We start from the raw sequence: 27127 nt of genomic DNA, 5'->3' as shown, positions 1-27127 counted from the left end.
TCAGGTAATTTGTTATGAAAGTTTGTTTAGTTAAGGGACTGAAAGAAAACAATTTTTACTGACTATTGGCTTATTAAGAAGACGAGTATGAGAAAATCCAGCAGCACAATCCAAGATCATCCATGACCATTAGGAACTTGCAAATGAATGGAGTGAAAGTACATCATTTGAAAGTTTGGAATAATGGAGGAGTTGCTTTGTGAAAGGATAGTGTCAGGAATACTGTCCAATTCTTTAGGTGCAAACAATACTTTATTTAGAATTACTAAGCATTGATTAATAGGTACTTTCATAAATTTATAACAACAGCAAGATGAACTTGACTAAGTGTTTTATCATATTGTTCTTAATTCCATTCAATATTGGAATAAACTATAAAACAATTAATCATTGCTTTATGGTAGGTCTGTAAATATATTGGACCTTGTCCTCTATTGACCGTATATAGCATTTCCTCTACTTTGGGTGGTCTGTATCTCAAATGCTTTATTGTGAAAATAACTGACTTTTCAAGAATGAAGATGGTTATGTATGGTTTATCTTAGTACAAATGTTTTCCCAGTTTCCCTGGAAAGAGGATTGAATTAGATGGACATGATCACTGGGGTGGCAGGGGAAAGGTTGGAGACTGAAATGTATTTTTGACGGTGCCAGAAGGTTATTTTTCAATCTGTGCTTGGTAAGGCTCCACCAGACTGCCCATGTCCTACGCCTTTTGGACCAAAGTTCCTCGCGTAACAAGCTGCAACAGTAAGAAAAATTAGTTAACTTTTCATTGAATCATTTAAAAGATGACTAAATAAAAGTGCTCGGTCAATCACATCCTGAGTTTAATATGATTATTCAGCTGTTATTTCACTAAAACCATCAGAACAAGTGTTCTCTTAACCATTGGGTCATTTATCCAACAATGCATGTCAGACAGAAACATAACATAAACAAAATGGAACTTATCATTCCACTTTCTGATCAAACATTGTATTGTTGAGTAACCAAGGATTAATGGGATTCATTGCTGGCAAAACCAACATTTTCTTGGCTAACCCCTTGAGAAGGTGAGCTGCCTTCCTGAACAGCTACAGACATTTAGGGAGGGAGTACCAGGATTCTGACTCAGCAATAGTGATGGAAAACCAATATATTTCCAAGTCAGGGTGGTGAGTGGCTTGGAGAGGGACATGGAGGTGGTGGTGTTCCCATGTATCTGCTGCATGTACCCTTCTAGATGATAGAGGTCATGAATTTGGAAGGTGTTGGTGAAAGAACCTCAGTGATTTGCTGCATTGTAGTGTGAAAACAATACACACTAATGCTACTGAGGGTCAGTTGCGGGTTGAATATGTGCTTGAAGTAGTGGATGAGATGTTAATCAATTCTGCTGTTTTTTTTATGCTGGCTGGGGTCAAATGTTGGGTATTGTTGGAAATGCTGTCATCTGGTAAATGAAGAGTATTCTATCACACTCCTGACTTGTGCATAATACTGAAAAGGCTTTGGGATGACAACAGAGAATGCAAATACTACAGAATTCCAGTCTCTAACATGTTCTGTGGCTCGATATTTATGTGGCTCGATTCTGTTCAATCGTATCTTCTAGGATGCTGACAGGCAGGGGGATTTGATAATGGCAATAGTGTTGAATGTCCAGGCAAAGTGTCTGTCTCCCTTTGGCATTGAGAATCGGTATCTAAGATGTGCTCAACCTTCAGTTATTGCTGGAAAAGGGCACATTTTATCAAAGATTTTTGGTTTGCACACATCAGCAAGAAATATCAATCTAAAGGAGAACAATACTTTTGCACTGTATGAGAAGAGACTGATGATTGGTAGAGACTTTGCCATTAGAGAATACGTCAGCTAGGTGATGACTGACAGTTAACTGCCAAGCTTTGTTTAAATTGAAACAAGTTGGCTGACTCTGATTGGTCAGGGCATTTCCATGAGGAACGGACTAGGGACTGGTTATTAGCTCTTTCAAGTAGAAACAGGCGCAGTGAATGTACATGTTCTTACTGTCAGCAAAGAACATGGTTCTCTATGTTGATATGTGCATCCTCCACTGAAGGCAAGTGCAGCACATTGCAAACCTAGCCGACAGTTTAACCAAATTGCAGTAAAATGAATCTATGTTTAATGATGCTGCTTTGCCTGCTGTGTTCATCCAGCCCTGCACCTTGTTGTCTATGTTTAATGTGGCTGCTTCAGGGAGGAATTTGGCCACAATTGCAAATAAGGTTGCGGAAATGGTAACATCCACATGAAACAACAGAAGGAGCTTCAGTATGAAGGTCTGATTGAACAGACCTTACCCCTAATGATGTACAATTCACCTAAGCACCACCACCAAGCTCCCTCCACACCACACACCATCGTGACTTTTTTTATTTGCTTATGTGACATGGGTGTCTCTGGCTGGGCCAGCATTTATTGCCCATCCATAGTTGCCCTTCAGAAGGTGATGGTGAGCTGCTTTCTTACTGCTTCAGTCCACGTGCCATAGATAGACCCACAAAGAGGGGATTCTACAAATTTGACCCAGCGACAATGAAGGAACGGCAATATATTTCCAACTCAGAATGGTGAGTGACTTGGAGTGGGACTTGCAGGGGGTGGTGTTCCCATGTATCTGCTGCCCTTGTCCTTCCTGATGGAAAAGTCATGGGTTTGGAAGGTTCTGTCTGAAGATCTTTGGTGAATTTCTGCAGTGCATTTTGTAGATAGTACACATTGCTGCCTGACTTGTGCATTGTAGATGGTAGACAGGCTTTGGGGAGTCAGGGGGGAGTTATTCGCTGCAGTATTTCTAGCCTCTGACCTGTTTTTGTAGCCACTGTGTTTATGGAGTGAGTCCAGTTGAGTTTCTGATCAATGGTAACCCCCAGGATGATGATAGTAGGGGATTCAATGATGGTAACACCATTGATTGTCAAGGGGCAGTGATTAGATTGTCTTTTATTGGAGATGGTCATAGCCTGATATTTGTGTGGTGCGAATGTTATTTGCCACTCGTGAGCCCTAGCTTGGGTATTGTCCAGATCTTGCTGCATTCGAACACGGACTGCTTCAGTATTTGAGGAGTCACGAATGGTGCTGAACATTGTGCAATCATCGGCGAACATCCCCACTTCTGACCTTATGGTGGAGGGAAGGTCATTGATGAAGCAGCTGAAGATGGTTGGACCAAGGACACTACCTGATTACAAGGAATCTCTTCTTCTCATTACGATGTATACTATCCGGAGCGAGTCATCCATAGCAAGGCACAAAGACCCAACTGTTAATCTGACAAACCCATTTAAAATTGATTCGTGCATTTTACTGCAGCTAATTAATTGATGAAAATAAAGTAAAAATTCTCTCCCTCCCTCCCATGATGATCAACACTTGAATGAAGAGACATGAGGGCAGTCCTGCAAGGCTTGATGTATAGAATGCACCACTTGTAGTGAAAACTAGGAGCAACTCTTACTTTAACCTGGTTTTCTCCCCCATAAGAAGTAGACAATTGTATCGCAGATGTTACCTTTGCAGTAAATTTCTCCATCTTTGTCAGTGACCGTGGTAGACTCCAAACTCTTACCACACAGTGCACAGCGGAAGCAGGTTTTGTGCCATGCCTGTAAAGGGACAAAGTGAGGATTACAAAATTTTACTGGATGAACACTTGTCAGTTTAATCATGGCTGTGCTTGCTACAGGGTACACACTCCATTCACATGTCAGCATCACCATTAGAAAGTTGTATTTTAGAATTTTGCTTTGGGATTTGTTTTTCAATTGGATCCATAAGGACAAGATCTAAAATAATTAAATCACTGGCTCAGCAACCAAGGTGCATGAGCTGCCACCATAAAGCGATTAGGTGGTGGTGGGGGGTGCGAGGCAAAGGTGCTGAGAGTGGGGATGGCGTGGGGAGAGGAATGTGAGGCTGGAGAAGGGGGTGGGAAGTGAGGGGCAGTGAGGGATGGGCAGCAGTAACAGGCTTTGTGGGTTGTTAAAATGCATTGGCAGGAGAGACACTGTTAAATCATGCCAGTAACTTGCTTTCATGATGTATTTTCAATTAATTAAACATCCCAAAACACTGTGTGGGAGTGTTATCACCTTTGAGGGTGACAGAGATAGGGCTGGAGAATGGCATTTATCTTTTCCTGGAGCTGGTACAGACACGATGGATCAAATAGCCTCCTTCTGTACTGTAAAATTCTATGAGTCAATGACAATCAATTTTATGAGAAAAGTAACTCTGGGTGCATCTTCACAGTAAATCCTCAACACAAACAACACACCTGACATACTAACCTAGAGAATGGAGAAAGGTTAAACAAACTCAAACACCACTATATCCACCTCCATCATTTTCTGGATGTAATGAATCATTGACAAACCATCAAGAAAGCACTAAATAAAACACAGAACTGCAGATGCTGGAAATCTGAAATGAAAACAGAAATTGCTGGAGAAACGCCACGTCTGGCGGCATCTGTGGAGAGAGAAACAGAGTTAATGTTTCAAGTCCAGCGACCCTTCTTTAGATCTCAAGAAAATATCTTTGCTTGATTGGGCGCCAATACATTGGATTGCTGCCAAAGCTATTGGGTGAAGTCAGTTCACTTTTTATTGACATTCTCCTGTACTTCGTCTAAAGACCCAAAATCTTTCAATCATTTCAATCTCGAACATTATCACTAAGGAGGCAGTGCTGGGCAAGCTAATGAGGCTAAAGGTAGACAAGTCTCCTGGCCCTGATGAAATGCATCCCAGGGTACTAAAAGAGGTGATGGGGGAAATAGCAAATGCACTAGTAATTATTTACCAAAATTCACTGGACTCTGGGGTGGTTCCTGCAGATTGGAAAACAGCCAATGTGATGCCACTGTTTAAAAAAGGAAGTAGACAAAAAGCAGGTAACTATAGTCAAGTTAGCTTAACTTCGGTAGTGGGGAAAATGCTTGAATCTATCATTAAGGAAGAAATAGCAAGACATCTGGATATAAATTGTCCCATTGGGAACACCCAGCATGGGTTAATGAAGGGTAGGTCATGTTTAACTATCATAAAGGTCATGTTTAACTAATTTGGTGGAATTCTTTGAGGACATTACTTGCATGGTGGACAATGGGGAACCTGTGGATGTGGTGTATTTGACAAGGTGCCACACCAAAGGCTGCTACATAAGATAACGTTGTACGGTATTACAGGTAATGTATTGGCATGGATAGAGGATTGGTTGATTAGTAGTAAGCAAAGAGTAGGGGTAAAAGAGTGTTTTTCTGATTGGTGGTCAGTGGCTAGTGGTGTGCCTCAGGGATCAGTGTTGGGACCTCAATTGTTTACAATTTACATAGATGATTTGGAGTTGGGGACTAAGTGTGGTGTGTCAAAATTTGCAGATGACACTAAGATGAGAGGTAGAGCAAAGTGTGCAGAAGACACTGAAAGTCTGCAGAGGGATATAGATAGTCGAAGTGAGTGGGCAAAGGTCTGGCAGATGGAGTACAATGTTGATAAGTGTGAGGTCATCCATTTTGGTAGGAATAACAGCAAAATGGACTATGTTTTAAATGGTAAAAAATTGCAGCACGCTGCTGTGCAAAGGGATTTGGGTGTCCTTGTGCATGAATCGCTGAAGGTGGGATTGCAGGTGCAGCAGGTAATTAAAAAGGCAAATGGAATTTTGTCTGCCATTGCTAGAGGGATGGAGTTTAAAAGCAGGGACGCTATGCTGCAGCTGTATAGGGTCCTGGTGAGGCCACACCTGGAGTACTGTGTGCAGTTTTGGTCTCCTTACTTGAGAAGGGATATACTAGCACTGGAGGGGGTGCAGAGGAGATTCACTCAGTTGATTCCAGAGTTGAGAGGGTTGGATTATGAGGAGAGACGGAGTAGACTGGGATTGTACTTATTGGAGTTCAGAAGAATGAGGGGAGATCTTATAGAAACATATAAGATTATGAAGGGAATAGATAAAGTGGAGGCAGGGAGGTTGTTTCCGCTAGCAGGTGAAACTAGGACTAGAGGGCATCGCCTCAAAATAAAGGGAAGCAGATGTAGGACTGAGGTCAGGAGGAACTTCTTCACCCAAAGGGTTGTGAATCTGTGGAATTCCCTGCCCAGTGAAGTGGTTGAAGCTACCTCACTGAATGTGTTTAAGGCAAGGCTAGATAAATTTTTGAACAGTAAAGGAATTAAGGGTTATGGTGATTGGGCGGGTAAGTGGAGCTGAGTCTCAAAAAGATCAGCCATGATCTTATTAAATGGCGGGGCAGGCTCGAGGGGCCGGATGGCCTACTCCTGCTCCTAGTTCTTATGTTATGTTATGTTATGTTATATTATGTTATGTCATTTCCGAATTTCGGAATATTTCGGATTTTAGAATGAAGGTAGAATGCCTAAGCACAAGTGCAAGACACAGAAAATACTGCAGATATAAATATTTACCTAAAACATTACAGAGTGACAGTAAAAATAATTTTTACTTTCATCCAAAGACTACACCTTCCCAAACCACTGGAGTAAATGATGCTGTTTGAGTCTCTTCAAAACATTACCTGGTATTTGGTGGACGGCTGGTTCACGATGCAGGGTGATACCAACAGCATGGGTTCAATTCCTGCTCCCACTGAGGTTACGATGTAGTCCTGCCTTCACAATCTCTCCCCTCGATAGACCCTCAGGTTAAGCTACCACCAGTTGTCTCTCTGTAATAATAGAGCAGCACTATGGCCCTCTGGGGTGATGGTGAGTTTTAATGATTTCTGGACTGGAGAGGTCATTGTTTGTTGCAGGTTCCTGAACGTGCTCCTTCAGTGGATTGATATCTGACTAAAAGCAGATTGTTCACATAAGGTTTTCTGTAACATTTTGTATCTTGCTGAAATGGCAATTTTCTGTCATATGGAACTCGAGATGGTAACTTTGCTTCTCTATCCACAGATGCTGCCTGATCTGCTGAGTTTCTCCAACACTTTCAGGATTCACAGTGATCTTCCTGGGCACATTTCCTGCGTTTGCCAGTGATTATGAGAGGCCTAAATAAAACCAAATGACCAGCTGTTGTTTCTGTTAATGATCCTCAAAAGCAACAGCTTCCCCAAGGCTTTTGGCAATTCAATTTGCAGATAATCTTTCATTTTATTTGCAGATAATCTTGTTGGGATTGCTATACAATTCGTTTTACCTGCCACATGGAATGCATGATAAGCATTTTACCCATCACAAATCTTAATTAAAATGCAAGGCTGGGGTTTCAACTAAGCTTCCAGTGAAAAGGCAGAATTTATATTTTATCACATTCAATAAATGATGGGTCCATAAGCATATAAAAATGTAAAAGGAAATCGTGGTGGTATTTGAGTTTTCTCCCCTAGGACAACTGACCTTTCACTTTATTTGAGGAAGTAAATGTTAATTCAGCTTTTAAAAGGCAGATTGCACATATCTAATAAAAGACATCAATGACCAGTAGCCTGATGTTTAAAGTGTAATAGTGTTAAAATAAAGTTAAACCTGTTGTTTGCCAATTAGTAGAATCCATCTGTAAGCAGACAAATGTTGGGATTCTCATACATTTACAAAGCTGGGAGACTTTGCTCGGATTTGACAAGTGGAGCAGAATTTGACAGTTCCAAGTGAAGGCCACTCCCAGGCTGAAAGATCTAATTTAGTCCCCGAGTGACAGTCTTTTCTCCATAGCCCTGAAAATTAGACCTCTCTAAGAGTTACCTTGTAAAACCAGCCACCAAACTAGATTCAACCACATTTTCAGGCCGTGTGGTTCAGAACACTTTGTGGAAAAGGTTATTGTTTCCTCTCTGGGTGAAAATATTTTTCTTAAGATCTCCTCTAAATACTTACTCCTCACCTTAAACTTATGTCCTCTGGTCTTAAACACATCAGCCATGGGGAAGGGATTTCCACGATCTACTCTGTCTATGCTGCTCATAATTTTGTATACCTCAATCAGATCCCCCCTCAGCTTCCTCTGCTGCAAGAAAATCAACCCCAGCCCATCCAGTCTTTCCTCATAAATGAGAGTTTCCATTCCAGGCAAGATTGCGGTGAATCTCCTCTACACCCTCTCTAGTGCAATCACATCCTCTTCAAAGTGTAGTGACCAGACTGCACACAGTGCTCCATCAATGGCACCTAACTATGTTATAAAAGGTTGTAACAAGACTTCCTTGCTCCTATATTCTCCTCCCCAGCTAATGAAGGCAATCATCCTGTATGCCTTCTTCACCACCCTCTCTACCTGTGCTGACACCTTCAGGGATCTATGGACTTGTACACCAAGGTTCCTTTGTCCCTCAGTACTCCCTGAGGACCTACCATTCATTGTGTAAATCCTTCCCTTATTAGATCTCCCAAAATGCATGACCTCACACTTTATGGGATCCTCCGCGCTATCAACAACACCATTAATTTTCATGTCATCTGCAAATTTGTTAATGATACTTCCACATCCACATCCAAGTCGTTAATGCACATAACAAACAGCAAGGGTCCCGGCATCGATCTCTGTGGTACACTGCTGGTCACAGTCTTCCAATCACAAAATCACCCCTCCACCATCATAATTTGCCTCCTGTTTGCGAGCCAGTTTTGGATCCAGTTTGCCAACTTACCTTGGATCCCATGGGCCCTTACCTTTTAGACCAGCCTTCCATGTGAGACCTTGTCAAAGGCCTTACTGAAATCCATATAAACCATATCAACTGCTCTACCCTCATCCATATATTTCACCACCTTTTCAAAAAACTCTATTAATTTACCTTGGACAAATCCATGCTGACTATCCCTGATCAATTCCTGCCTTTCCAAGTATTGGTTAATCGTGTCCCTCAGAATCTTTTCCAATAATTTCTCTACCACTGACATCAGACTAACTGGTCTGTAATTCCCTGGCCTATCTTTGCTGTCCTTCTTGAACAAAGGAACCACATGAACCATCCTCCAGTCATCTGGCACTTCACCTGTGACCAGCGAAGTATTAAATATCTCTACCAGGGCCCCAGCAACCTTGTCCCTTGCCTCCCAGAGCAGCCTGGGATACATCTCATGAGGCCCTGCAGATTTATGCACCTTTATGCCCACCAAAACATCTAACACTGCCTGCTTATTTATCTTAACATCGAGATGTTCTAGAACCTTACCATCCCAACTGATATCTGTGGTTACAACATCTTTCTCCTCTGAATACAGATGAAAAACGTTCATTTAAAACCTCACCCACTTCCACTGGCGCACGCACTGCCCTATTTCTAGTAGGACTATCTATGTACTGGCACAAAAAGCTCTCCGGAGTGCATCTTAAAAATTCCACCCTGTCTAACCCTTTCACACTAAGGGGATCCCAGTTAATGTTAGCAAAGTTGAAGCCCCCCACGACAATAACCCTGTTTCTCTCCCACTTTTCTCTGATTTGCCCACATATCTATGCTTCTATCTCCCTGTCTGTTGAGAGGCCTTTAGTATAATCCCAGCAAAGTGATAGCCCCTTTTTTATTTTTAACTTCTACCCAGATGGCCTCATTTGAAGACCCTTCCTCAGAATGAAGGTCACCGGACCCGAAACGTTAACTCTGAATTTTCCTTCACAGATGCTGCCAGAGCTTTTCCAGCAACTTCTGTTTTTGTACACATCTTCCTGATGGTTGGTCTTGGCAGAAGAGGTGAGTTTATTTCTTGGTTGCTACCAGTTGTATAACAGCAGCGTGTCTACAGCTGATAAAAATAGGTTCCCACTAAGCCCAATGTAAACCTCATCCGAGAGCCATTCTCATACCAGAATGATTTGGCTGTTTCTAGCCTTGACACTCAAAGGGCAATGGTCAGTGCAATGATATTGAAAACATGCCTTTGATGTCACTGCACATGCACAGTTGTTGCACATTGAATAATTCCAGTCCAGTCAAGAGGATTCACAGCTCATGTATCAATCCCAGATTGCACCATCTCACTTACAGCCAGGTCACCTCTGCCTCTTGTTTAACCAAACTCACATCGATTCCACTTGTATTTGTAAACCATCGGTGCCTCACAAAGCTCTAATATGATTTCACATCCTTTCCAGTGACACATTTGTTGCAGCTTCACAATATTGTCTGACCTTGTGGCCTTGAGTGGCCTCAAAACTATTAACTCTTACTGCGACCTTCAGTCACTTCCCCAACGTTTTGCTTTTCTCCTCCTATAATATGTTTACTTCCCATGAGCCAACTACAGACAAATGAACCAGCCCAGTATGGAACAGTGCACAATAAATACTATGTCCAAAAGCAGAGACTCCAGTTAGACCGGAATATACTTACTTACTTCAAAATTACTTGGATACAAAATCATTTTGCATTTCTATATTGTTAAGACAACACAAACTTCAATAAAACCTATCAAAGCAAATACAGTAGATGCTGGAAATCTGAATCAAACACAGAGAAACTCAGCAGGTCTGGCAGCATCCATGTAGAGAGAAACAGAGTGAATGTTTCAAGTCCAATTAACTCTTCTACTACTTTAGTTACAGAATGCAAACTGTTGACCTTGCAAACAGAGGTTAATGCAATGTTTGGCTCATTGATTTGTTCTAAAATCATAGGATTTAAAGTACTTTAGTGGTGGTGAGTTACCAATCATTCAGGAAGTGCAAGTTGCTATGGCAATATGGATTTGTGCCTTCATGTTGCGGTCTAGTCAAAAGAACAGGAGTAGGCCATTCAGCCCCTCGAGCCTGCTCCACTATTTAAATGATCACGGCTGATCTCATCTCGGCCTCACTCACTTTCCTTCCCGTTCCCTGTAACCCTTCAACCCATTACTCATTAAAATTCCCTCTCTCATCCTTAAATTTACTCAATGTCCCGGCATCCACCGCTCTCTCGAGGAGTAAACTCCACAGATTCATGACCCTTTGAGAGAAGTAAGTCCTTCTCATCTATGTTTTAAATCTGACACCCCTTATTCTAAAACTGAGACCTCTCAGCTGTAGCTATGGACACTGACAATAAGGACCTCCACTCTTCTTTCCATCCAAGAGAAAGCAGAATCTCAGAATAGTTACAGTAGGGAAGGAGGCCATTTGGCCCGTTTTGCCTATACTGATTCTACAACCTAGTCAAATTTCCTGCCTTTTCCCCATTTTCCTGCACCCCTTTACTATCTGAAACATTACATGGAAGCTCACTCTAGTCCACTTTCCTGTGGTGTTCAGCAGAAAACAATCTGCTGACGGATATTGGATGCGTAGAGAATGGATTTTCCTGAAAATCTCCCTCAAGTGGATCCTGGAGACTGACACCTCAATTTGTAATCATGGTTTCAGCAATTCAGTTGAAAAAAAAAATGAACCTAATTTACTGAGCGCATTTATTGTGTAAGCTACTTATGTGATCTTGAAATCAATGTCTGCTTTTCCTTTCTCAATACCAACGGTCTCCACCTCTGAAAGTCTAATCTACAGCTTTCCTCATGCTGGCCTATGGCTTCACTGGCAAAAGAAACATTCCCTCCAGAATATGGCCCACATAACATTTCAACATGTGAGCTCAGACACTGAAGGGCAGACTTAATCTCAAGTTGGGACAGGGGACTTATTGTGGAAGACAAACCACACCACATCCAGCATGGCTCTCTCATCGGTCAATTAACCTCAAAGCAATAAAAGATGTCAGAGGCTAATCCTCATCCACAAACACAGAAAAAGGTTCAGCAAGCATCACCAGTGATAACATTTTCCTATGGGATCAATATCCCTCCCAACAATGTGCCTGGTTAGGATCAGCTCTCAAGTTAGCTGGTGTGCCTACTCAATAAATCATGGGGTACGACCCACTGAGTCAGTGTGGGAAGTCTGTATACTCCATTTAGCACAGCAAAGACCAGAAGGTATGCTATCGTTCAACTCCTGATAGCCCTGAAAACATAATATTTAGCTTTAGCTTGTTCCAACTCCTATTTGTTTCTTACTCAGTGGTTCCTAATGTAGTTTACCTCAGCAACGGCCAAAACGAAGTCTCAAACGCACAACACAGGCGTAGAGTCCTTTCACTTTTTATAAAAAACAACTTAAACTAGTTTTGAAAACAATACAAGAAAATTTATACCACACAAAGGAAAAGCCTGTGAAAGTCTAGACTAAAGGGAAGCTTGTGCAGGCCTGTTCTTCGATCATTGCCCTGTTCTTTTCTGTCAAGTTAGTGAATCCTGTATCCTCACCGAGTAGTTTCCCACTTGGGCCTGGTAGAATCGGTGCACAGAAAGAGGCCATTCAATCTACCACATCTATGCTGCCTCACAGAAAGGGCTAACCAGAATCCCATTCCCATCTCTTTTCCCTCAGACACAGGTATGTCATCTACTTTGGTATTGCCAGTGAATGATGCCAGTTGGTACTGAACTTCTGAATTCAGATTATAAACGTAAATGAGAAACTGTTGGAGTCCCAACACTGATCTCTGGAGCTCGCTTCACCCCAACATATCCTGCTGCTAAATCATTCAAAGAAAATGTATTTTCCAGTTCTGTCTGACATCCCTCCAGCTTTAAGCTACACTTTTGTGTGGAACATGATCAAATACTCTTTGGGAGTCAGGGCAGACCATATTCAAGAACTTTCTGTTATGCTTGGGTATCACTTTCTCAAAATACTGTCAAAGAAATTAGTCAGGTGCAGGAAAAAATATTTACTGCACCTTTCACACCTTTCATAACCTTAACAGACATCCCAAAATGCTTAATAGTCAATGAAGTACATTTTGAAGTATTTAAAGTAAAGTTTTCATTGTCCTACCATAGGGCTGCTCTCCCAATAAAGAGAGAGAAGAGACGACAGGTGGTGGTTTGACCTGAGGGTTACCATGCCTCAGGCAAGGGGAGAGGTTGAGAAGGTGGAATATTCATGGTAACCTCAGCTGGTGCAGGAATTGAACCTACACTGTGGGTAGTATTCTGTAATGCTGACCAAACACCCTATTTTGAAATATTCTCATCATTGCAATGAATGGAAATGTCAGCAACCCAAATGTACAGCAAAGACAGTCTAACATTTGTTGAAGGATAGTTATTGGTTAAGAATAAGAATTACGATATTGGTTCAAAATAAAGGGAAGCAGATGTAGGACTGAGGTCAGGAGGAACTTCTTCACCCAAAGGGTTGTGAATCTGTGGAAGACTCTCCATTTCTGAAGAAGGGTCCAAACCCGAAACGTCAGCTTTCCTGCTCCTCTGATGCTGCTTGGCCTGCTGTGTTCATCCAGCTCTACACCTTGTTATCTAGCTTTTAATAGATTGAATTATGTTGAATTCGGAAGTAAAAGGCTTTCAGAGATTTACCAGGGCTTAAATGTAAGCCTCCAGTTTAGCACAACCACCAATTTCTACCTTTTCTCTTCTGGAGCTTTTCCCTGTCCAGAAGTGAACTCCCTGCTGGGCTGTTGCCTAGCGCAAAGATCAATAATCATCACCTACTGTCAATAATTTGGGAGATGTTCTGTCTGGCACAGAAAGGGCCTGCATTTCTATGAAGTCTAAGACCCAGAAGCTCCTGATATCCTATTGGCTGGTAGCTTCTAATGAGGTGGCACCCCAAATGCAATTCATCAAGAAGCTCAACAAACAAGCTGATTAGAGTTCGATTCACCAAGGCATGTCTATTGGAGCTTGATTCAGCATCTTGTGGATAGTGGAGAGGGAGATGCCACTGAACACAACTACCCTTGACACATAGGCTACAGCATGGAAAATCTCAGCCTATATTTCAGAGTTTGTCATAAAAGCTCATTCTTAGTTTTACTCTTCATAAATCAGTTCAACTCTTTTAATCAGCTCAAATCTAACGTTCACGTGTATGTAATTGTCCTGATCTACTTTGCTTTTAGAATAATTTCAATAATATCTCACAAATGTTTTTTCTTGGACTCATTTAGGAATTCCAACTAAAGATAGAAATAAGAATAGGCCATTCAGCCCATCAAGCCTGCCCCTTTTTAATTAGATCACGGCTGATCACCTACCTCAAAGCCACTTTCCTGTACTATCTCTGTATCCTTAGATGCCATTAGTCTCCAGAAATTTGTCTTCAACCTGTTCAATGATTGAGCTTCCATAGACTTCTGGTACAGAGAATTTCAAAGATTCACCATCCTCTGAATGAAGAAATTTCTCCTCATGCCAGCCCCAAATGGCCTACACTTTATTCTGAGTAAATGGCAGAACTCTTAAGAGTACTGATAGGCAGAGGGATCTGGGTGTACACGTACACAGGTCACTGAAAGTGGCAACACAGGTGGAAAGGGTAGTCAACAAGGCATATGGCATGCTTGCCTTCATCAGCCGGGGCGTTGAGTTTAAAATTTGGCAGGTAGTGTTGCAGCTTTATAGAGCCTTAGTTAGGCCGCATTTGGAACATTGTGTTCAGTTCTGGTCCTTTTCACCGTAAGCTGTCATGCCCTGTAAGAATTATGTAAGTGGTGTATGACTTTTATCACTGCAGCCTGATTATCACTGTTATGTTCATGTTGAAGTCATTAAATTCTGTTTGGATTATTACTGGTTCAAAAGCATTTTTTTTAATGAGACATCCTTTGTAGTTACTCAAATGAAGCAATCATCAAACGTGTGAGCTATCTTACACTTACATTTTGCATGACTCTCACTTCCTGCCACCTACAGTTAGAATGCAGGAAAATAAAGTATCTAGCTGTCACACTTTCCTACCTTTCCTCCTCCAATCACCTTCTCGGCTGCATACACAGATTTACTGCATCGTGGGCACTTTTCGGCACCACCAAATTTGTGAGCAAATTTGGAGGAGCTAGGGTTTGCAGAGGGACGAGGCTTAGCCCTTGGGGGAAAAGCAAACAAGAAATAGGTTAAATAAATAGTGTAAAAATTTGTCAAAGTACGTTGTTAGTGTGATAGGTATGTTACACCAGAGACAATAAAACAGCCAAGGTTTCTCAAAGCTAATTGTAAGGCAGTAAATATGGTTTGACTATGAATGTAATGTGAAAGATGCATTCTGATATTCAATTCAATGTTTGCATGTGCGTCTTATCAATTGTTTAAATGTGTTGCATAAAGTTGTGAATCTAGCTGATGTTACCACTGATCCCAGAATAAAATCTGGCTTGATAGATCACTTTTTAAAAAAAATAATTTAACATTGTGGTCATTCAATGAAAAGTAGCTACAAAGCTGCAGATTTCCTTTAATAGCAACAAAGTTTATTACATAAAAGAAAGAAAAGACAAACAAAGCTATCTAAAGGGAGAAAACACTTTCAAAATCATAGAAGTTAAACAAACTTTAATCTAGTCCACAGCACCGTCACTTTAGAGCGATCAAAATCCAGAGAAATTGTTCTTCCCTATCAAATGTTTGGGCTCGATTTAACTGAAGCTCCTCAGTTGTGTCCTATGAACTGTGAAGGCTTCTTACATGAATGCTCACAAAATGGAAAGCTTATACTTTCTTAGTCTTTTAGAGTTGTAGAGCTGTACAGCACAGAAACAGCCGCTTCAGTCCAATTCGTCCATGCTGACCAGATATCCTAAATTAATCTAGTCCCATTTGCCAGCGTTTGGCCCATATCCCTCTAAATCCTTCCTACTCATGTACCCATCCAGATGCCTTTTGAGTGTTGTAATTGTACCTGTCTCCATCACTTCCTCTGGCAGCTCATTCCATATATGCACCACCCTCTGTGTGAAAATGTTTCCCCTCAGGTCCCCTTTAAATCTTTCTCTTCTCACCTTAAATCTTTACCCTCTAGTTTTAGATTCCCCTACCCTGGGGAAAAGACCTTGGCTATTCACTCTATCCATGCTCCTTATGATTTTATAAACTTCCATAATGTCACCCTCAGCCTCTGAAGCTCCAGAGAAAATAGCCCCAGCCTATTCAGCCTCCCGCTGTAGCTCAAATCCTCAAAGCCTGGCAACATCCTTGTAAATCTTTTCTGCACCCTTTCAAGTTTCACAACATCCTTCTTATAGTGGGGAGATCAGAATTGCACACAGTATTCCAAATAATAATTTTAATAATCTGCAGGTTTCTAAGTAAACACAGTTGGAATACTGTGAACAATTTTGGGACCCCTATCTAAGTAAAGATACGCTGAGATTGGAGACACTGCAGAGAAGGTTCACTAGGCTGATGCCATGTTTGGAGGGGACTGTCTTATGAGGAGAGATTGAGTAGGTTGGGCCTGTACTCATCAGAGTTTAGAAGAATGAAAGGTGACCTTTCTGAAGCAAACAACATTCTTAGGGGACTTGACATGGAAGATGTGGAAAGGTGGTTTCTCCGTGTGTGTGTGTGTGTGTGTGTGTGTGTGTGTGTGTGTCTGTGTGTGTGTGTGTGTGTGTGTTTGGGCGGGTGGGGGGGAGGTGGTGGTGGGGCTTAGTCTAGAACCAGAGGACATCATCTCAGAATAAGGAGTCACACATTCAAGACAGAGATAAGGAGGAACTTTTTCTCTCAGAGGATAGTGAATCTGTCGAAATTTTTTTATACCACAGAGGGCTATTGAGATTGGCTCACTAAGTATACTCAGGGTTGAGATAGACAGATTTTTAATCAGTAAGGGTATATTTACAGAAATATTCAGAGATTTCTTGGAGTTCAAGCCCATAGCTCCCTGAAAGTGACACCACAAGTGGATAGGGTGGTAATGAAGGTGTACGGTATTCTTGCCTTCGTAGGTCAGGACATGAAGTCCAAGATGGCGATGGTGGAGCAGGCAGCATCTGGCCTCCTGTGCCTGGGCTTGTTCGCTTCATCCGCTTTCTTTCCCTTTTTCTTTCTCAATTTTCCTCTTCTTCCTTTCTCAGTTTTATTTAGTTTTCACTCAAATTTACCTGACAAAGAGAGCTCCTTGGTAGGAAGGCGGCTTTGATGGGTTCTGGAGCGGCGATGCCATCTTCAGAGGCAGTGGGGCTATAGAGTTGGCTGGCCTGTGAAGCCTGGAGCGGGACTCTGGCAGTGGCATGGCATGGGCTGGTGTAGCCCAGAGTGGGCCCCTGGTGGCAGCATGGCATGGGCTGGTGTAGCCTGGAGAGGGCCCCTGGTGGCAGCATGGCATGGGCTGGTGTGGCCTGGAGAGAGCTCCTGGTGGTGGCATAGTGTGGGCTGGGAAGCCTGGAGTGGGACTGTAGCAGAGAAGGAATAGGTTGAACCCTCTTTAAGTTATCTTAAGTTAATGTGAATGGCGCCTATGTATGAGCGACAATACACACTTTTCACTGTATTTTGTATTTAATACATGACAATAAATGATTCAACTTCAACATTGAGTATAAAGTTGGCAAGGCGTGTTGCAGTAGTACAAAACGTTAGTTCAGACACATTTGGACTATTGAATGCAGTTCCGGTCCCCACACTATAGGAAGGATGTGGAGGCTTTGGAGAGGGTGCAAAAGAGATTTACCAGGCTGTTACAAATAAGGATTTCTGAAGAAGGGTCCCAACCTGAAACGTCAGCTTTCCAGCTCCTCTGATGCTGCTTGGCCTGCTGTGTTCATCCAGCTCAACACCTTGTTATCTCAGATTCTCCAGAATCGGCAGTTCTTACTATCTCTTTACCAGGTTGTTATCTGGATTGTAGTGAATTAGCTATAAGGAGAGGTTGGACAAATTTGGATTGTTTTCACTGGAGTATCAGAGACTGAGGAGTGACCTGATAGATGTATATAAAATTATGAGAGGCATGGATAGGTGGATAGTCAGAGTCTTTTTCCCAGGGTGGAAATTCTAGGGGGCATTGGTTTAAGGTGAGAGGGGGCAAGTTTAAAGCAGATGGTGAGGCAAGTTTTGTACACAGAGAGTGGTAGGAGCCTGAAATGTGCTGCCAGGGGAGGTGGTAGACGCAGATACAATAGCAAAGTTTAAGAGATATTTGGATAGACACACGAATAAGAAGAGAATAGAGGGAATTGGACCATGTGCAGGCAAATGAATACTTTAGAAAGGCATCATGGTCGGCATAGACATAGGGGGCCGAAGGGCCTGTTCCTGTGCAATTCTGTTCTATGTTCTACTGGTTATGGGGAAAAGGCAGGAAAGTGGAGTTAAGGATTATCAGATCAGCCACGATCTCATTGAATGGCAGAGCAGACTCAGTGGGCTGAATGGCCTAATTATACTCCTTTATCTTATAGTCTACAAACTCCTAGTTGAGAGGTTGCAAAAACTAACTTCCAATGGGATAATTTATTCCTGCTATTGGATCAGCTGAATGTTCAGGAATGACTGACTGACCCAACTATTTTTTTAACTCCCTGACAAAAGTGATGAATACCAAGATTATTTTGAGATACAATATAAATCAGATACCTTTAAAATGATTGAGTGACTCCTGCCACTGCAATGGCACAGGAAATTGGTGCTTATAATGTCAAAGCTGGAAGCTGATTCTTCCCATAGCTGTTTGCTTGGTGTCAGAGAAAACAAAGGAACTCCTGCCAACGTCACACCCTTCACTCTGCTCAGCTCAATGCCCTGCTCCCACACTCGCCCCCTCACTCTGAGTCCCATTCCTCTGCTCATCACCTTGCTCTCTACCTCCCTTTCTGCTCTGCTCCTGATCCCTCACTGCCTCCCTCCCACTCGCTGCCTCACTCCCTCACTCCTGAAGGTGGGAGATGGTAACATGGCGCTGAGTGGGAGGCAGGCATTATGGGGAATGGGTGTGATGCAGAGAAGCATTTGGATTGAGACAGACTGGTCCAGGATTTGAATTTGCTTACAACGTTGGAAAAACGTCATTTTATTGCCGCTGTTCTTTGATAGAGGTACCTCCCTGGGCATTGCTGCAGAAACACCACAGGTACAGTGACTGCGTGGGTGGTGAGTGCACCTCCTGCAGTTTGGTGGCTGTAAATGCAGCCTAAAAATAATGCCCCAGCTGCTTTCGAAGAAAGAGTTTCTCACAAAGTAAACCTCTTTTAAAAGCAAGTGTCTATAAATGATCAGTTTTCCTGATCTCTGATCAATGTTGATCCCATCTGCAGCGGTGGACAGAATATTAAAACTGCTTCGTACCACTTGGGTGAACAAGAAAGAAAACATTCTCAGTGGTTTAGTTGATAACCATGGTATCCATGGGTTTGGCTGTGATGCACCTCAATTATCGAATATAACTTTAATATAACTTTTTTAATGGGACATGAGCATTGCTGGATTGGCAATGATTTATCACCCACCCATTCTCCGAGGAAGGGTGCTCTGGCTATGAAGCTTTACCAGACTGATTCCTGAGACTGAAGGGCTGATGTATGAAGACAGACTGGATTGGTTAAGACAATACTCACTGGAGTTTAGAAGAATATGTGCAGAACTCAGAAACTTATGAAGTTCTAACAGAATTAGACATGGTAAAATTCTACTCTTCGGGCCTGCTCTGCTATTCCATAGGATCATGACTGATCTGACATTCCTCACATCCACTTTCCTGCCCTTTCCCTGTAATACTTGATTCTCCTTCAGATCGAATATATCTATCTCAACCTTAAATATACAAAAGGATTCTGGCACCCTCAGCTCTCTTTGGCAAGCAGTTTCAAAGGCTCCAACCATTTGAGAGAAGAAGTTCCTCCTTATCTCAGTCCTAAATCACATGACACCAAGTTATAGTCCAACAGGTTTATTTGAAAACATTAGCTTTTGGAGCATCTGATGAAGGAGCTATGCTACGAAAGCTTGTGTTTTCAAATAAACCTGTTGGACTACAACTTGGTGTTGTGTGATTTTTGACCTTGTCCAATCCAGTCCAACATCAGCACCTCCACATCATCTCAGTCTTAAATTGATGTCCCTTTATTCTGAGATTATGCCCGCTAGTCCTAGACTCTCCCATGAGCGGAAACATCCTCTCAGCATTTACCCTGTCAATCCCCTTAAGATTTTTATATGTTTCAAAGAGTTTGCCTCTCATTTTCCTCAATTCCAAAGAGTTGAGTCTCAACCTGTTTGGCCTTCACTCATAAGACAGTCTCTCCATACCAGAGATATCCCAGTGAACATTCTCTGAACTGCCTCCGATGAAATGATATCTTTCCTTAAATAACAGGGCCAAAACTGCTCACAATACTCCAAATATGGTCTCACCAGCAACTTGCACAGTTGCGGTAAGACATCTCTACTCTTATGCTCCAAACCCCTTGAAATAAGGGCTAACATTCCATTAGCTTTCTTGATTCCATGCTGCCTCTGTGTACTAGCTTTCTGTGTATTGTGCACAAATTCCTCCAAGTCCCTTTGTTTTGCAGCTTTCTGCAGTTTTTCTCCATTTAGATAATACAGTGTTCTTTGTTCGTCCTTCCAAAATGAATAACTTCATATTTTTCTACATAATACTCCATTTGTTAACTTGTCTCCCACTTACTTAACTTGTCAATATCTCTCTGTAAACTGTTTGATTTCATAAACTCCCTTTCCACTTATTTTTGTGTCATCAGTAAATTTGGCCACTGCCTTCCTCCAAGTCATTAATATATATTGTAAACACTTGTAGTCCCAGCACAGATCCTGGCAGATGGTGGAATTTGAACTCAATTAAATATCTGGAATTAAGGATCTAATGATGACCATGAATCCATTGTTGATTGTTGGATAAACCCATCTTGTTCATTAATGTCCTTTAGGGAAGGAAACTGCCATCCTTACCTGATTTGGCCTACATGTGACTCCAGACCCACAGCAATGTGTGGTTGACTCTGAACTGCTCTCTGGGCAATTAGGGATGGGCAATAAATGCTGCCTAGCCAGTGATGCCCACATCCCGTTAATGAATAAAGAAAAAAAAGGAAACCCAATGGTCACAGGTGGCTAACCTGAAAAAGAACCCCTTAACCCCACTTGCTGGTTCCTGCTCATTCTCTACCCATGTCAATATAATACCTCCAAAACTGTGGGCTCCTGAACCAGGGGCTACAGCCTAAGGATCCAGGATAGGCTATTTAAGATTGGGATGCAGAGAAATCTTTTTCACTCCGAGAATGGGGAGCCTGTGGAATTCTTGCCTGGAGAAGAGTCTGTGTGTTCTCTCAGTGCCCTACAGTAACTCCCTGGAGTGGCCTTCAGAAGATGAATTCAATAAAATATTTAGAATTGAGAATATAATGATGGCCATGAATCCATTGTCAATTGTTGGGAAAAACCCATCTGATTCACTCATATCCTTTAGGGAAGGAAACTTCCATCTTTACCTGGTCTGGCCTACATGTGACTCCAGGCCCATAGTAATGTGGTTGACTCTTAACTGCCCTCTGGACAATTAGGAATGGGCTATAAATGCTGCCTGGTCAGTGATGCCCTCATCCCATCAACGAATAAAAACAATTATTGTAGATGCTGCAAATTGAAAGTGAGAAATAGCAAATGCTGGTGATACTCAGCTGCAGATACAGGAAGAAGTGAGATTGAACAGCCAGAGGGAAAGATCGCCCCAGAATTATTCTACAATCCTTCTAGCTTTCTCTTGAATCGGAACCATGAACTCCCTGCACAGTTGCAGCCTGACCTAATGAGTGTTTCCAACATTCTCTGTAAAAATACATTGCTCCTTTGTTTCACATTGCAACTGTGACAAATGGAGTGAAAAAGAAACAGCATGAGGTGCACACAAACACGATAATTAAATTGAAATGTGATTTGTTCCATACTGCACAACATGCGGAGGCATTTATTCAAGTACTGATCTGTATCCATGTCCACACTGGGAGATAGATCAGCACAGAATCACACAGATTGTGTTTTAATACTGGACTACAATAGAGACTCGGAAAACTAGATTGGATTTATAATGATACACATTTTCCATCAGAAACTCAGTTTGAGATAGCTATGATTCAAATTTCAATTTGTGTGGCTGTTTTCATCTTTAGAAGATTCATAACAACGAATTATTTGAGTTCTCTCGAGCCACTGATGACATCTGAAGCTCTTTTTCTTTCTGAATATCAATCTGTTCACGAACAGTCTCAGTAATTTCTGGTCAGCAAATGTGCATGAGGGTATTATCACTCCATTCATACAAGAATTACAGCATTCAAAGAGGCCATTCAGCCTGAAATGTTTGTGCCAGCTCTCTGCAGGAGCAAGTGCCATCTACCTGCCTTTTGTTCACAGCCCTACAATGGTTCTTCTCTAGATAATGATCCAATTGCTTTGCAAAAGCCACTGCACCCTCTAAGGCAGTGCATTCCAGATTCCAACCACTCACTGCATTAAGAGAAATGCTTCTTGTTTGCCTTTCTTCTTGCCAATCACCCCACATCAGTCTCATCTGGGTCTCAATCCTTCCACCAATGGGAACAGTTTCTCCCCATCTATGCTGTCCCATGATTTTGTGTCTCTCAATCAAATTTCTTCTCAACTTTCTCCTCTCCAAAGATGACTGACCCAGCTTCTGCAAGCTATTTTACACAGCTAACATTCTTCAATCCTGGGATCATTCTCAGGAAACTTTGCGGCATCTTCTCCAAAGTCTTCACATTCTTCCTGAAGTATGAACCATTCAAATTAGGAAGAGAGGCAGACCATTCAGCCCTTTGAGCCTGCTCCCCCATTCAATAAGATCATGGCTGATCTGTTTGTGTTTTGAATTCCCCATTCCCATTTATTCCCAATAAATCTTGATCCTCTGCCCAACAAGAGTCAATCCAACTCTGTCCTAAAAATATTTAATGACACTTCTACCTCAACACCTTCTGAGGCACAGATTTCCAAAGTTGCACAGCCCTCTGAGAGAAAATATGTCTCCTAATTTCTGTCATAAAAAACCCAATCTTGACTTATGGAGTCATAGAGATGTACAGCATGGAAACAGACTCTTTGGTCCAACTTGTCCACACTGACCAGACATCCCAATCTGACCTAGTCCCATTTGCCAGCATTTGGCTTATATCCCTTTCTATTCATGTACCCATTTTAAATGCCTTTTAAATGTTGTAATTGTACCTGCCTCCACCACTTCCCCTGGCAACTCGTTCCATAGACACACCACCCTCCGCGTGAAAAAGTTACCCCTCAGGTACTTTAAAATCTTTCCACCTTAAACCATAGTTGTGGACTCATCCACCCTAGGAAAATTGGCTGTTCACCCTATCCATGCCTCTCATGGTCTTATAAATCTCTATATGGTTGGTAAATAGTATCTCCTAGTCTGGGACTGAAACATCCTTTTCCTGTCCAACTTGTCAACGGCATTCAGCATCTTATACACGTCAATTAAATCACCCCTCACTCTTCTAAACTCCAGTGGAAACAAGCCCAGCCTGTCGAAACTATCTTCATAAACGACCCACTCACGGCAAGTATCAATCTAGTGAATCTCCTCTGACCCATCTCCGATGCATTTACACCCTTACTTAAATAAGGAGACCAAAACTGCACAATGTATTTGAGATGTGGTCTCACCAACACCTTGTGTACCTGAAGCAGAACATCCTTAATTTTATGTTCAATTCCTCTCGTAATAAAGGACGACATCTCATTAATTTCTTTAGTTACTTGTAGTTGCAGACTAGCTTTTTGTGATGAATGCACTAGAACACCTGGATCTCTCTGCACCTTGGAATTCTGCAATTGCCCTCTGTTTAGTTAATACTGTACTTTTTTACTCCTCCTGCCAAAATGAACAGTTTCACCTTTTCCCACATTATACTCCATTTGCCAGATTTTTGCCCATCCACTCAACTGATTTACAGCTACCTGAAACATTCTTATGGCCCTTTCACAGCATATATTCCTACTTTGTGTCAGCTGCAACTTTAGCCATCATGTCTTCACTTCATTAAAGCATTGGTGTAAATTGTAAAATGTTGAGGTCCCAGCACAGATCCCTGTGGGCCTATGCTTATCATGTTTGGGGCAATATGGTGGCTCAGTGGTTAGCACTACTACCTCACAGCACCAGGGACCCAGGTTCAATTCCACCAGCGGGTGACTGTCTGTGGTTTGCACGTTCTCCTCATGTCTGTGTGGGTTTCCTCCGGGCACTCCAGTTTCCTCCCACGGTCCAAAGATGTGCAATCTAGGTGGATTGGCCAGGCTAAATTACCTGTAGTGTTTAGGGATGTGTAGATTAGGTGGGTTATGAGGGATGGGTCTGGGTGGGATGCTCTGAGGGGCGGTGTGGACTTGTTGGGCTGAAGGGCCTGTTTCCACACTGTAGGCCTTCTATGATTTATGACATCCTGGTAAAAACTCATTTAAACGCTCTTTGTTTTCTATCATCAGTCAATCTTCTATCCATGCTAATATATAACCCGCTAGACATTGAGCCTCTACTTTCCACACTAACCTTTTACGTGGCACCTTGTCAAATCCTTCTAGAAATCCAAGTCTCGTCCATTAGCAGGGTCTCCTTTATACACAGTGCACATGACTCCTTCAAAAACTCCAATCAATGAATTAAATGATATTCCTTTTGCAAAATCATCTTATTTAATTATCTTGCATTTTCCTAAATGCCAAGCTATAACTTGATTGAATGCCAACGACAGCCAAGCTAATTGGTCCATGGTTCCCCTTTTTTACTGCCTCTCTTCCCTCACAAACAGAGGGGTTATGTTTCTTGCTTTCCAGTCCTTTCCAGAATCAAGTGAGCTTCAGAAAATTAGCTAGTGCATTTATTACATCATTAACCACCTTGTTGAAATCCATTTGGACCTGGAGACTTGTGATGCCAGAACCAGATACAACATTTCAGTTGAAGGCTAAACCGATGTTTTACACAGGATTATTGTAACTTATTGTATTCTAATATAGGTTGATTGCAGCTTTCCTGTTTTTGTACTCTCTGTGCCTATTTATAAAAGCCCAAGAATCAACACACAGTCTTTTAACCATTCTCTCAAATAGCCTTGTCATCTTCAATGATTTTTGTCTATATAACCTCCAGCCCCTCTGCTGTTACACCCCCTTTAGAATTGTATCCTTTGGTTTATGCTGTCTCTCCTCTTCCTTTCTCCCAAAATGAATCCATCCATCCTTCAGAAATATGCTTTATATTTTAAACACTTACTCCACATGATGCGTGCCAGGAGTTTCCAGTGTCTCAGAGCTAAGGGTACCAGCACCTTGACCATAACCATAGCCTTTTGGCCCATATTTCTTGCCGTAGCAAGCCTTGCAGTAGATCTCAGCTTCATGTGCAGCCACTGTAGTGCTGTCCAGGGCTTTTCTACAGTTCACTGAAAAGCAACAAAAGCAGGAGGCTGATGGAAACCACAGCTGCTGGTGAATTTATTTAGCAAAATGAACACTAAAAGCCTAACTGTAATGAGAAAGTGGTTTGATAAGAAAAAACTGCACATGTAGTAAGCAGGAAAAACTTGATATATGGACTACATTGATATAATTTCAAGAACTGAAGATGAACTGTGAAGAGGGTAATGATCAAGCTTAAGTCAGTGATGGGATAGGAGGCAAATGGCAGATGAAATTTAATGCACGAGTGTGGAGCAGTTAATTTTGATAAGCATTAAAAGGTAAAAACAATATGGAAATCTAAACAAACACAGAATGCAGGAGAAACTAGGCAGGTAGCATCTGTGGAGAGAGAAATAAAGTTAACATTTTGAGTTCTACGTAATTCTTCTTCAGAACTGTTCTGAAATTTTGAAGAACAGTCATATTGGACTTGAAACATTAACTCTGTTTCTCTCTCCACAGATGCTGCTAGACCTACCAAATTTCTCCAGCATTCTTCGAGTTTGTGACACAGAGGGTACATTTAGAAGGGGACGAGGAGCAGATGGACCAAAGCGATACGCACACAAATGACTGAAGGTGACCAGCAGATTGAGATTTTGTTTATGCTAGCAAAGAATATGATTTTGATTTTAGATTACTGTCCAGCTAACCCAGGCATGATAGGAGAGAACTTCAATGACTACAAATGGGCAATAATGTAGCCAAAGTACTGTTAATAAGCAAATTACTGTTGTTGCTCACAGTTACTCATGCTGTCACATACATCACATGTCTGTCTTCTACAATGCCCACAAATCCACTAACTAACAGAACGTTAGCTACTAAACAGTAATGAGTTTCTGGTTTAGACTGCATGGGGTAATATGGATCAGAATCACTGGAGAACAATCAGCTGGTCATACAATGAGAATTTCATAGGTTAAGGTTGGAGGGGGACCCTAATGCCAAGCTCATCTTGTTGAGTTAGATTGTCTCTCAGACCTTCTTTGGGGGGTGAGAGGGGGGGACATGATGGAAGAAGCTTACTTACTGCAGATAAAGCAGGTTTTATGGAAACTTCTGCTGTTGCATTGTATCTCCTCAGCATGGTAGACTGTCTTTTCACAGGCAGCACATTTGGCTCCACCACCCCACTGTGGCATCTTCTCGGAAAATAACGATCCAAAAATCTAGAAGACAAATCCAGAACTGACAAATAACCAAAATGCACAAACACAATGTATTCTTCAAGGTCATTCACAGCCATGCAGAAAGCCTATCACCTTCAAAAGAGGGCAACATTTCAAAAAGTCAAGATGATTACATCTCCCATCATAATGTCAGTCAAAACAGCAATGCATATTTTTTGCAGTGCATTTAAGACAATAATGAGGCAGTTCACAGGACCAATTGTTAAGCAAAATCAGTTGACATATATTCCACATACATTCAAACATTTAAACACAGGTGCAGAGATAAGACTTCAACAAAAGGGAGAGAGACAGAGACTAATGGACAGGTCAGAGCTTGGGAGTTCTCTGGTGAGTAACTCAACTTCTGACTCTCCAAAGCCTATCCACTCATGTGCAAGGCATAAGTAAGGAGTGTGATGGAATACTTCCCACTTACCTGGATGGGTGTAGCTCCAACACTCAAGGTCTCTGCATTTTCCAGGATACAGCAATGTCCTGGATGAGCATCCCTTCCACCACCCTCAACATTCATTCACTCCATCACTGATATACTGTGGCAGCAGTGAGTACCACTGACAAACTGCACTGAAGAACATTCAATCTGGCCTTTCTCTATTGGAGCCAGACTCTGAAATCCTGTGGCTTTCTCTGGTCCGAGGCGATTGACCTTAGAGAAGGAATATATCCAAAGGAAGGGACAAGTTGCCTGCATGAGACTGGGCTTGACCAGAATTTGTTCTA

At 41.9% G+C, this 27127-nt stretch overlaps 1 protein-coding gene across 3 annotated transcripts; it reads right to left on the bottom strand.

The window, feature by feature from the left end:
- Positions 1–665: 665 nt before the first annotated feature.
- Positions 666–26356, bottom strand: csrp3 (cysteine and glycine-rich protein 3 (cardiac LIM protein)). Of its 3 annotated transcripts, none has more exons than XM_048607050.1 (6): positions 26245–26356; positions 25024–25192; positions 23550–23559; positions 14712–14831; positions 3524–3617; positions 666–742 (listed from the first exon to the last, which is right to left on the bottom strand). In XM_048607050.1, exons 1-6 carry the CDS (start codon positions 26354–26356, stop codon positions 666–668), a joined length of 582 nt encoding a protein of 193 aa, XP_048463007.1. The 3 variants fall into 3 exon arrangements, with proteins under 3 accessions (XP_048463007.1, XP_048463008.1, XP_020370432.1); XM_048607051.1 differs by having other exon boundaries at positions 14730–14831; XM_020514843.1 differs by lacking the exon at positions 23550–23559 and having other exon boundaries at positions 14712–14838.
- Between the last annotated feature and the right edge of the window lie 771 nt (positions 26357–27127).

Source organism: Rhincodon typus, chromosome 17 (assembly GCF_021869965.1).
Source record: "Rhincodon typus isolate 14 chromosome 17, sRhiTyp1.1, whole genome shotgun sequence".
Taxonomy (NCBI): domain Eukaryota; kingdom Metazoa; phylum Chordata; class Chondrichthyes; order Orectolobiformes; family Rhincodontidae; genus Rhincodon; species Rhincodon typus.
Note: the sequence above shows the minus strand (reverse complement) of the source record. Positions and strands in the feature narration are given on the sequence as shown.